Here is an 11,618-nt window from a genome sequence, read left to right on the forward strand (position 1 = left end):
AACAGAAGATCAAGTTTGAAACATTAAACATTAAATTCAGTTGGACACACCGCTTCTTTAATATGTAGTTAAAAAGTTCAAGGAGGCTACAAGTGGCATTGGTGCTTTGCAAATAGTATTCACATTTTTCATATGAATGTACAGTCACACTGTTTATATGATGCATCCTGTATGTATTTTAAAGAAAATTTATTTCTGAAATTAAAATAAATGTGAAGTGAACTTACTTTAGAAATCTTCAAATAATTATCTTCAACAATGCATTTCAAGGGATAAGATTCAGGGTCGGTCCTTAAGCAAAAAATCATCAACTTCCCACAGCAGCTTTCCTTGCTTTCAGCACATTTTAGCCTTTGATGAACAAAATGGATTTGCTGTATGAATTTTCAAGAGTTGCCAAAAAAAAATAACCTTGGCACCTTCGTCAAAACGTTTTCCATTAAACCTCTTTACCTAGATTAAGGCATCCCTGTCCAATTCAGGAATATCAAAGAAAATACAGCAACAGCTGAGATGAAATAAAAGGCCATTGCAACACTTCCCTTCCCAACTGCTTCCTGCATTTGCATGTTAACCTCCAGCCATTTCTGGTCACGCTGAGCAGTCTCTCACATCTATTTTTTTAATTATCAATAATCTGATTATCAATATTGTCAGATTATCAAAAAATCTATTTTTTCTCTCTCTGTTCCACCAGACTTCTTGTGATTCTCCATATAACTGATTCTGTCACAGCCTCTCCCATTCATTTAGCCTGACTATATACCCTCAAGTCTTTCTGCATCCTCCTCACAACGTACACAGCTACCAAACAGCATCATCTGCAAACTTGGATAGGTTGCACTTTGACACCTTATGATACAGATTGTGAATAGTTAGGGTCACGGCAGCAAGCTGGTAATTACAGTCTCCTGCTCTATATTTTCTGCCTGTTAATCACACCTCCATCCATGCAGTATATTGATCGATTGATTGGTTGTCCGTTGTATATGACAATAATAGGAAACCTGTGCAGGAGAGTCTTTGAAGTGGAAAATCTATTGCACTGGAGCAGTTGTGCCAGGTCTAATGGTACAAGTAGTCACCACAGCTGGGGTCTTCCTTGGTTGTAGCAGGTGACCACAACTTCTGAGGCTTCAATCTCCGCGGAGCATTCCAGAACCGCCTTCCTGATTATTGGATCAGGCCGCCAGAACTGGCTTCACGTGCTGGGACAGGCGTGTCCCTGTCTCACTGGGATACAAGGCCAATGGCTTGGTTTAGCCCACTTTTGAAGCAGCTGGCCGGGATGTGGCTGCTGCTGCATGTCAACAGCCATGTGGAGCCACAGGGGAGAGTTGAGAGTCCGGTGGGGACCAAGGTGAGTGAGCTGCCTCAAGGGACACGACAAGCCCCAAACCCAAATGCTTTTTCTGCATCTTATCAAAGGCCTTCTAAAACACTAATTAAGCTGCATCTGCTTTTATCCTTAATCTGTTCCTACAGGTACAGTCTCAAAATGTTTCAATGGATTAAACAAATTTTTTCATAAATCCTCAATGACAAAATTCATATTAATTATATTTTAGGAGCTGTGTGTTAAGAAACAGCAAAGAAAGATCATCTGGAATTTGGTTTTCAATCTATTTCTATGTAGATGTTACAGATCCTCAGTCTAACCCCATTGAATTGACACATAGACTCCTTGAGGGTAGAGTGGAAATATAGCAGAGAAAATCTCAAACTCTACAGTAAAACCACATTAACCAAGAAGGATCAGGGCTATGTTGATACTGGACTGTTAGTTATGTCAGTCTAATAGAAATATTACAATTAATAATTCAATTAAAAAACCCTTACTTTCCTCCAAGAGGACCAAAACTGATTTGGGGTTTAGAGGCTTGACCCAGAGAGCTCTGTTGGCTGGAGTCAGGGATTTATGCTTTGGCTCTTGGTCGGGTCACCCCTGCTGAACAGGTCAAAGGGTAAGAGGCCAGAATAAGAGTAGTCCACGGGTCCTCTCGGTTCAGGCGTTCAACTCAGGACTAATAATTCTGATCTAACAAAACTGTTACAGAAACAGCAATGAAGAATCTTTCTACCTCTGGGCGTGACGGTATTCCTGAGTCTCATCCCGGGATTTACAAGCTGACAGTAGTGAAAACAGAGAGGAAACTACTGGCATGATGAAGGAAGCTCTGAACACCACCAACAGCAAGACCAAAACGGCCAAGGCCAGACAGAGATGGAGGACCTTCATTGCTGCCCCAAACAGTAGCAGCGTAATGGGCATTAAGTACCCTTAATTTACTTTTTAAAAGTATAGTACAACAATATACTAAATTTTTCAGTGCACATGATGGAATTCAAATGATCAAGATTTCCAAACAGACAGTGGTGATGATGGGGATAAGCTCCCAGTGGTATGCGGTTCAAAAAGCCTCTGACAACCAAGTCCAGCTCCTGCACTTCGCGCGCTGCTTAGCTTCTAAACCTGGCAGAACTGTTTCCACTGACAGGAGAAAGGGCAAGGGTGGGTTACTGGCGCCTTAAAGCCAGTCGCTTCGGGCAAATGGGAACTCGTCAGCCATGATTGGCAGCTCACCGAGGAGAAGGAGAACTCTGATCTCAAACCTCTGCTGCCTTGCGCCTGGGGAGTAAACCAGCGCTGGGGTCCCTAAGGTAGTCCCTACATTGAGTGGCAACCCCTGTGACACTTCTGGTATCAAACTGTATCAGCCTCGGCCATTCCTTTGGGTTCATCAGATGCATGGAGAGGGGGAGTTTGCTACACGGGCAACAGCTTGCTCTCCATATCATACTGCCCAGGCTTGCGTATCTAGGAAGCAATATCCATGGTCAACTCTGACTGACAGAGGCCTCAGCCTCTAACAAACTCAGGTACATTTTCAGTTAACCTTTTACAATCTGGCCTCCTTGCCACCTCATTGAGCTTTATACATTTATAGAGAAAACCTTGACTTTGAAGTTCTTTTTCTTTGCCAGGGAAGTTTGAGAGTTCCAAGCCTTATTGCTAACTGAAGGTGACAGGTTGATTCAGACCCTGGGCCTAAATCACCTGCAAGTGGGGTGACTAAAATATCCCATGTTCAAAGGAAAGCGCAGGGAGACACAGCCAAGGCAGGATAACAATGCCGTGTGGTATAGGTAACTAGAACTTGAAGTTAAAAATTTTAATTGATCAAAAAAAAAGTAAAGTAACTTAAAGCTCTACCTAAAACAGCACAGTATCATAGTGGTTAGCACAATGCTTTATAGTATCAGCAACCCTGGTTCAATTCGCGCCACTGCCTGTAATTAATTTGTATGTTCTCCCCGTGACCACCTGGGTTTCCTCCCACAGACTGAAGATATATCAGTTGGTAGGTTAACCGGTCATTGTAAATCGTCTTGTGATTAGGCTAGGATTAAATCGGGGCAGCTCGAAGAGTTGGCTGTAACTCAATAGGTAATGTGGACAAGCAAGACAGATAACGTGGCTGCAGGGAAATATGGGATACTTGGCCAAGCACACAGGAGACAATACAGCCAAACTGGACAACACCAAGAAGATAACATATTCACAAAGAAACATCAAAACTGTGTCAGGAGCACTGAAATGCAGAAGGGTATTTATGGCATTTTCAAGATGGACAACCATTGACTACAGAATTATGCCAACAGGCCAAATGCCAAGGGAACAATAAAGCCATCAGGAATTTGGCAAATGCATAGAATTAACAACAAACCGTTTACGGACTGCAGCTGCCAGATCACCCACAAGATCGCGATGTGGACCTGTGTTAATCGAGTTCCAGTTCCAGGACACAGGAGATCCCCAGTTCGTGAATCCTTCATGGTGCTTTGACGTCAGCACCACGTACCTGAGATTACAGAACACAGCAAAGCAGTTAACTGCAGTTGCTAAGCGCTCTTTGATATATCCAAGAGTTGGCTTTATTTCAGGAAAAAAAAAACAGACCAATGCCTACAACTCAAGTTGTGTTCTTGGCATTTTAAAAGTGTTCTGTCAATTAGAATAAACACACACAAAGTGCTGATGGAACTCAGCTGGTCAGGCAGCATCTACGAGCAGTCGACATTTCAGACTGAGACTCCTGACCTACAGAGTGCCTCCGGCATTTTGTACGTGTTGCTGCAGATTTCCGGCAGATTCAGGTTTAATGTCACTGGCATCTGTCATGAAACTTGCTGTTTCTGCCACAGCAGTACAATGCAATACATGATAATAGAGAAAAAATGTGCAATACACTAAGTATTTACATTAAGTAGTTAAATTAAATAAGTAGTGCAAGAATAAAAATTTTTAAAAAGTGAGGTAGCGTTCATGGGTTCAGCGTCCATTCAGAAATCAGATGACAGAGTGGAAGACGCTGTTCCTGAATCGCCGAGTGTGTGCCTTCAGGATTCTGCACAGTCTCTTGTGTCTATAAATTAGACTGAGGTGTTTGATTTATAAACACTGTAAAGATCCCCCTTTTACTAGTATTTAGGGATGGACATGCAGAGTTCAGAAGTAGCAGAACAAATCTGGAAACAATAAACTGAGATAAATAAGCTACCATATTGGATTACCAGTTATTCAGCTTGTTTTACAAAGAGTGGTATGAAGGGCAGACTCTCATCATTGCCAAGTCCTCACTAGTAAATGCCAATCATCATATCTGAAGCACTGCAATCTACTTATCTATAATCCACTGCAAATTATCTTTGGAGCAATGACTTAAAATGTTTAAGTAAATTAACTAAATGGAAACTTTATCCATCAAGATGCAACATTAATGAGACCGACTTCATAATGTATAAAATGCAAAGATTATGAACAGGGCAATGTAGCCTTGTCGCTGGGTTCAGATGGCAATAATACCACATAACCAAGAGTCCTCTGGGAATACAGCCCCATCCACCATCATTAAATACTGTCTGTTAATCGCCCATGGAACGCATTTGATACAAGTCCCACCTTGGATGACATTTATAATATACTGTCTTACAATCACTGAATCAGATTCTTCAAAGCAGACTGAATCAGCCATCAAGCAGGTATCTACATTCATCCCGTTTATCCCCTAATTCTTGCCTTAACTCACCCAGATCCCACCACCCACTTTAACACTAGTAGTAGCACATTGTAAGCTGTAGATGTAATAATCTGCACGTTTGGATCAGGAGGTCATAGTGATAGGGAGAACTCCAGAATCCACAGACAGCATCAGAGGTTAGGTTTTGTCATGTATTTAAATGGTAAGTTTGACACTAGATAGGTGCAGTGACAGAACAACACGAGCATGGAAAGGAGAATGTGAAATAAAGGCACGTTCAGAGCATGAAGCCTTGAGTCATGATATATGCACCGTCTAATTAAACACTGGGATAGGTCGCAAATATACAACAGGGTCTAACTGGGACCCGCCGTGAGGCACAAGTCCCGTGGAAAGGGGACGGCACCGTGGAGGGAACTGACGCCGCGATCAGAACCGACAAAGTTCTGGGGGCGGAAGAATGGTTTGTGTCACCAGCGCCAGCTTTGGTTCAACACATCACCACGTGGACATTAATCCAGATTTTCAGCATCTGCAGTCTCCCCGGTGTCATCGATGTCCAAAGAGTTAAAAAAAAGCGCCGTGTCAGGTGGGTGTAAATCACGTGACTTTGGAAGTCATGTGGTTTCATAATGGCGCTCAGCATTCCCGGACCAAATGAAATAAATTACACCAACACATTCACGCGCAGCAAGGTCGCATTTATATCGCTTTTCCTCTCTCTGCGTCTAGGGTGTTTGTCGGCTGTTTTGCAGCTGCCTGTAAGGAGTCGAATCTCAAGGCTGTATAATGTATACATAGTTTGAGGAACAAAGTACTTCGAATATCTGCCTTTTACAAATAAACTGTAAAACAGGTTTGCATCTCAATCACTCGATGAACGCTCACTGTACCTGGCTCCGGATTCCTCGAACAGTTCCGCCCATTGATCCGGGTCAAAGAAGCCAGCTGTGAATTCTGGAGCGAACTCGCTGTACTCGAATCCCGGTGGGTAGTTCTTTGTCATAAACTCCACATACTCACGTAAATGTCTCCCTTCCCAATTCCACCAGAACCACTCGCTCCCGAAACTGGGCACCGAAAATACTCCCCAGTGGATGAAAATCCCAAATTTGCTCTGGTCGTACCAGCCGGGTAAAGGCCTGCTGTCAAGACTCTTCCAGTTCGGTTGGTAACGGCGAGCGAAAGGTTCTCCGGTACATAAATACACTGTAAAGAAAATAAAACTCAGGCAACTCTTCCATCCCGTGATCGTCATCTTTTGCAAATTGAAGCAGGAAATGGTCGCGCAGTTACGTCACTATTCAAGTACTGTATCAGCAACAACAGAACGGCAATACCTTCGCATAAGTGGAATTTCTAAGGCATCGTTCTTATTCAAAATGATAAAAGTTTAACAAGTAACACTGGCCCAAAGTACACGACTAGCTCTTTTCAGCTGTATATAGATTTTTCTTGTATGTGATTTGTAATTGAAAATGTAATCATTACTGCTGCGCCAGCGTTGATAGGAATGACAATGGTTATGAAAATGACTGGATTTTAAACTTTTGGAATAGTTTATTAATAGTGTGAAGACAGGAAGACGTATCCTTTCTAGGCTGAATGGCTTGTCCTTTTATAGTGAAAGACGTCTCGGAATTCGCTGCTGGACTCCTGTGAGGGCACATCTTGCACAACTTCCCATGGTCCCGGAACGCATTCAACACAGCTCACTGAAACCTCGACCTGCCAAGGCGAGCTGGACTACGCAGGTCATTCTAGAGAAATGCAGCAGAGTTCATCTCAGCAAGCTGCATCACTTGCAAGGTGTAGAAACGGCACGGCGGCGGACCGGAAAGATCCACAACGGGTGGTCAAACCTGCCCAATGCATCACTAGCATCAGCCTACCCACCATCAAGGACACACAGACAGAAAGGTGCCAGTAACGTCGTGAAGGATCCCACGCAGCCTGCTCATGGACTCTGTCAAGTCACTTTTTATTGTCATTTCCACCATCTCTGCTGGTACAGTACACAGTAAAAACGAGGCAACGTTTCTCAGGATTATGGTGCACGATGGGACTGGGACTCCCATCATGGAGTAGGCTACATAACACCCACACCAGGGCCACCAGATACAAAAAAATGGTTACTTTCCCCAAACAGTAAAGCTGATCAACACCTCCACCCACTAACTCACCCTTCCACACCCTCAACCACCACTACTATATTATTTCCTGTAAGTCACCTTACATACAGATATTCCTTGGCAACATAACTTTATGGACATCCAATCAAGCAATCTATGTATATGTGTATGTACATAAGCAATCATATATAAATCACACACACACACACACATATATATATATATAGTGTATTATTGTGTTCATTTTAATGTGTTTTTGTGCTGCATAGAATCAGAGTAACAGTTATTTAATTCCTCTACTTACTGGTGTACTGGAAATGACATTAAACAATCTTGAATCCAAACCAAATCACCCAAGTACACACAATGCTGGAGGTGCTCAGCAGGTCAGGCAGCACCTATGAAGACGAATAAACAGTTGACGTTTTGGGCCGAGAACCTTCATCAGGACTCAAGACCCAAAATAATACGTCATGCCATTTTCACCAATTTCAAAATTCCTCACTGGCGGCTTCTGCAAAACGAGATCTGTGCAATACAGTGCCCCGAATTTGCAATCAATGACGATGCTTTCTTCCTGGCGTGGAGAAAAGAAAATAGAACAAAAGATCACTGCAAATGCTAATCAATGTCATTTCAAGAGCTCTTCAATCTTAATGATACTATGCGTAATGAATTTAAAGATTTCTCACAGACAAGAATTTCTAAGCATTACAAAGTGTGCTTAAGGCTGGGAAGTTTTAAGCTGAAATATCATAAATTAATAATTTTTTTCAAATCATTTATGTTTTGAAATATTCTCATCTATTTTTGCAAGGCAATTTCAGTATAAGCACATAATTTAATTTATAGAGCTATCCCAGTTGCTCCCCCAGCATTAAGGCCCTAATGCATGCCTTATACCTGGTTCCCAATGTAAACTGAAATTCACCGGACCAATAACCACACCACAAACAGTTCTTTATTCTTTTCACCAGTTTATTTGTTCGAACTCAGCCAGCGAGTAGTTTGGAGCCACACACAACAGAGGGACAGTGTTCCTCTCCCCCTGGGGGCTCATGTCGAACCTCTATCAGCAGGTTACATACAGCAACATTTATAGAGTTCAAAGAGACCATCATTATCCATATATGAAGTTGTTTTCCAGTTCTTAGTACAAAGCTTGTGGAACTACAAAGTACAGAGGGTCAGAGAAAGAAGTAATCAGCCTTGGAGTATTTATCAGACGCACACACCTGTTACTTTACAGAATCAGACAGTTCTGTCCTTGATTAAAACAGAGAAGTAGTTTAGCGATTTCACAACCTCACAGCTTCAGAAGTACAATTAATCACGTGAAGCGAAAACAAAGGATGCAGCTTACACTGACAGAGTACAAAGTCCTTGAAGGTCATTACCCCTGCATCCCCAATATCTTCAAAAACTTCATCACCAAAACAAACAAATTATCCTAAATTCTGTGGGAGAAGAGATTACCAGGCAGCAATTAAAAAAAAATAAGGATGCATTCAAAGTCTCCTTGAAACAAAAGCAAGACGAACCAGAAGGTTGAGTAACAAATCAAACCGGTCCTGAACTGTGTATTAACTAGCAGTGATACAGCTTTAATAATATTCTAATAGTGTGAAATATCATCAGTTGTGTTTCCCTATGTCGTTTCAATGAGGCAAAGAGTGTCCCACATGAAGAGTGGTTTCATGAGATGGGAAAATTCTCAGGACCAAATCCTTCACAAAGAAGCTGGTGAGTATGTGGAACAAGAAGAAGTGGTAGAGGCAGATTCAGTTCCACTGCTTAAAACACATTTCAACAGGTACACGGATGGGAAACGTTTAGATGGATACGGGCTAAACACGGCCAAAAAGACCATAAAGCAACAAATTTCACAGACGTCAGTGATGATAAACTTGAATCCAAACAGTAATAATAGACTTTAGTGTCAATAAAAACTTGTTTCATGCTATTTGCACGCAATTTCAAGGGTACTTCGTAAAACAATTAGTTCATAAATTCCTTAAATCTACATCAAATTCAAGTGATTGTAATGCAGAAGCTTACAAACAGCTATGCTGAAACAGAGCAACTTCACAATTTCCTTTGAAAGCTATATACATATGAATTGCTTTAAATGAGTGGAAATCCATTCTTTAAAAGTGTATGAATCCCTCTTTTAGGAATAAATATTCTATGCAGAAATCCTCAAGTTCTTCATGGATTTACACAGCAATGTAAAATATTATTCTTGCATGAACCAAGAGTTAATTGAATTGTGGAACTGGTTCAATGACTGAATGACCTTTAAATCTATATGCCCATCAGTGCACTTTGGCAAACAATGAAAGCAATTGCCAACAAAATCTTTAGGATCCTAAATTGCAAGTATTATTTACACCAACATGACTTAAAGAGTTAAAGATGTTCTATAGATAGTTTCACCGGTTGAATTAATGTATGAAAAATATCTGCATAGGAAGTACGAATTCCACCCCAGGTCTGCACCTTCTATTAGTCCTGTCATTTATAGACACAAGAGATTATGCAACTGCTGGATATCCAGAGTAGTGCTGGAGAAATTCAGCAGGTCATGCCTAAAAAATTGACTCTTCATTCTTTTCCACAGGTGCGGTCTGACCTGCTAAGTTCTTCCAGCATTTTGTGTGTGTGATTGTCATTCGTGACCTGTTATTTTTCAAAACTGAGGGTTGATTTCCTTCTGAACACTGTAAAATTAATGTTTATTTTACAAATAAATACCTGCATCAAAATGTGAACCCAGTAACTCTGCTCAGTTCGTTTGATATCTATTATCAGCTGAGAAAAATCACTGTGAAAATCCTAAATCTTCAGTCCCTGCCACAGACTCTGTTCCCCAGCTACTGACCATCTCTCTCTTGCTACTTTCTGAACCAAAATACCATTTTCAACTCCTTATATGCTTGAAAAAGAATCTAGTGCTTTCCCAGCGTATATGACAAATACACTTTCTAGCCGGGTACAGGTATCAATTTTAACTGACATTTCTATGACAAACTCTGCCATCTTCAGCAAGGATGATGTCTGGGCATGTCTAGTCCAGTGGTATTTATACCCCCATTGTCCATCCATCCCAATTGGTTAGCCCTTGTTAAATCAGGTTTCTGATTTAACCCACCTTGTTTACAGTTGAATTCCAGTCCTTGCTTGGAGTGAAACCTTTGTTAAAAGTCTTTTCCCCTAGTTTTATTTCAACAGCTTCCTTCTTCAGGTGGTTGCAAAAGCCATTGGCACAACAATATTAAGGGCATCTTGGTCCTCGTGTGGTCAAGGTTAGTTCATTGGCCTTTTTGAACACACCTTTACATCAATGTACTTCCTCCAAAGGGGAACCACTACAAACAAATGAACAGAGAAGCCAGGGGACCGCCCTTGTTGCCAGCTATTGCTAATTTCTACATTGAAGACTTTGAGAGGGCTCTGAATTCATCGCCTTTATGCCCCAAATGCTTCTTCAGATATGTTGATGACACCTTCATAGTGTGACCTCCTGGACTCTAGGCAATCCAACAGTCCCACGACCATCTAAACAGTATACATTCAAACATTCAATTTACCATGGAGATGGAGAAGAATGGTTGCTTTCCGTTCCTGACATTCTAATATGACAGAAACTGGACAGAAGCCTCGGACATGGCGTCTCTCGGAAACCCACTCACACGGACTCATACCTCCACAATAACAGCCACCGTCACACCTCCCAATGTAGAGCGGTTGTTTCTACCTTGTTTAACCCAGCAAAAACTATTTCAAACCAGGAGAGACTCCATGAGGAAATAAGACACACAATGTTCCTACAGAATGGCTACAAGGCGAAGGAGAAACCCGTCACTACTGCCCGTCTTCCCTACATTTCCATAGTTTCTGAAAGGATCACCTGGATCCTGAAGAAATACTGGATTAATACCATCACAAACCCACAAGTAAGCTCAAATCACAGCTTACGTGATGGAGCAGCGTATACCGGGCAGACGGGATGCATGGTGGAAACCCGCGTCAAGGAGTACAGGAGGTGAATACATTCAGATTACTCGGAGAAATCGGTGGCAGCAGAACATTGCATTTGCGATGGCCGGCCATAGGACTGACTTCAACGGCACAAAACTACTGTGGCACACCAATGGCTTTTTGAATCACCTGGTGAAGGAAACTGTTGGAACAGAAATAGGGGAAATAAATTTTAACAATGATGAAGCTTTTGCTCCTGTAAGAACTGTAATTTGATTGTAAACAAGATGGAACAGCAGGAACCTGATTGGATAAGAACAAACCAATCAGGAGGAATGGACAACTGGGCTATAAATACCACCAGATTAGACCTGCCCAGGCATCATCCCTGATGAAGATGGTTAAAATCGATACTCATACTGGGCTGGAAACCCAAGAAGAGTTTATTCCTCCTTTTATGCTT

The 11,618-nt window shown here is 41.7% G+C and overlaps 1 protein-coding gene across 1 annotated transcript in view; it reads right to left on the reverse strand.

The window, feature by feature from the left end:
* Positions 1–9,847, reverse strand: part of LOC132383461 (tissue alpha-L-fucosidase-like) — a 28,221-nt gene extending 18,374 nt beyond the window's left edge. The window contains exons 1-2 of the mRNA XM_059954440.1: positions 5,936–9,847; positions 3,729–3,863 (exon numbers count right to left, since the gene is read on the reverse strand). Coding sequence (XP_059810423.1) covers positions 3,729–3,863; positions 5,936–6,300 — 500 coding nt within the window. The 5' untranslated portion in view covers positions 6,301–9,847. The remainder of the gene's footprint in view (positions 1–3,728; positions 3,864–5,935) is intronic.
* Positions 9,848–11,618: the final 1,771 nt, after the last annotated feature.

Source organism: Hypanus sabinus, chromosome 30, assembly GCF_030144855.1.
Source record: "Hypanus sabinus isolate sHypSab1 chromosome 30, sHypSab1.hap1, whole genome shotgun sequence".
Classification (NCBI taxonomy): domain Eukaryota; kingdom Metazoa; phylum Chordata; class Chondrichthyes; order Myliobatiformes; family Dasyatidae; genus Hypanus; species Hypanus sabinus.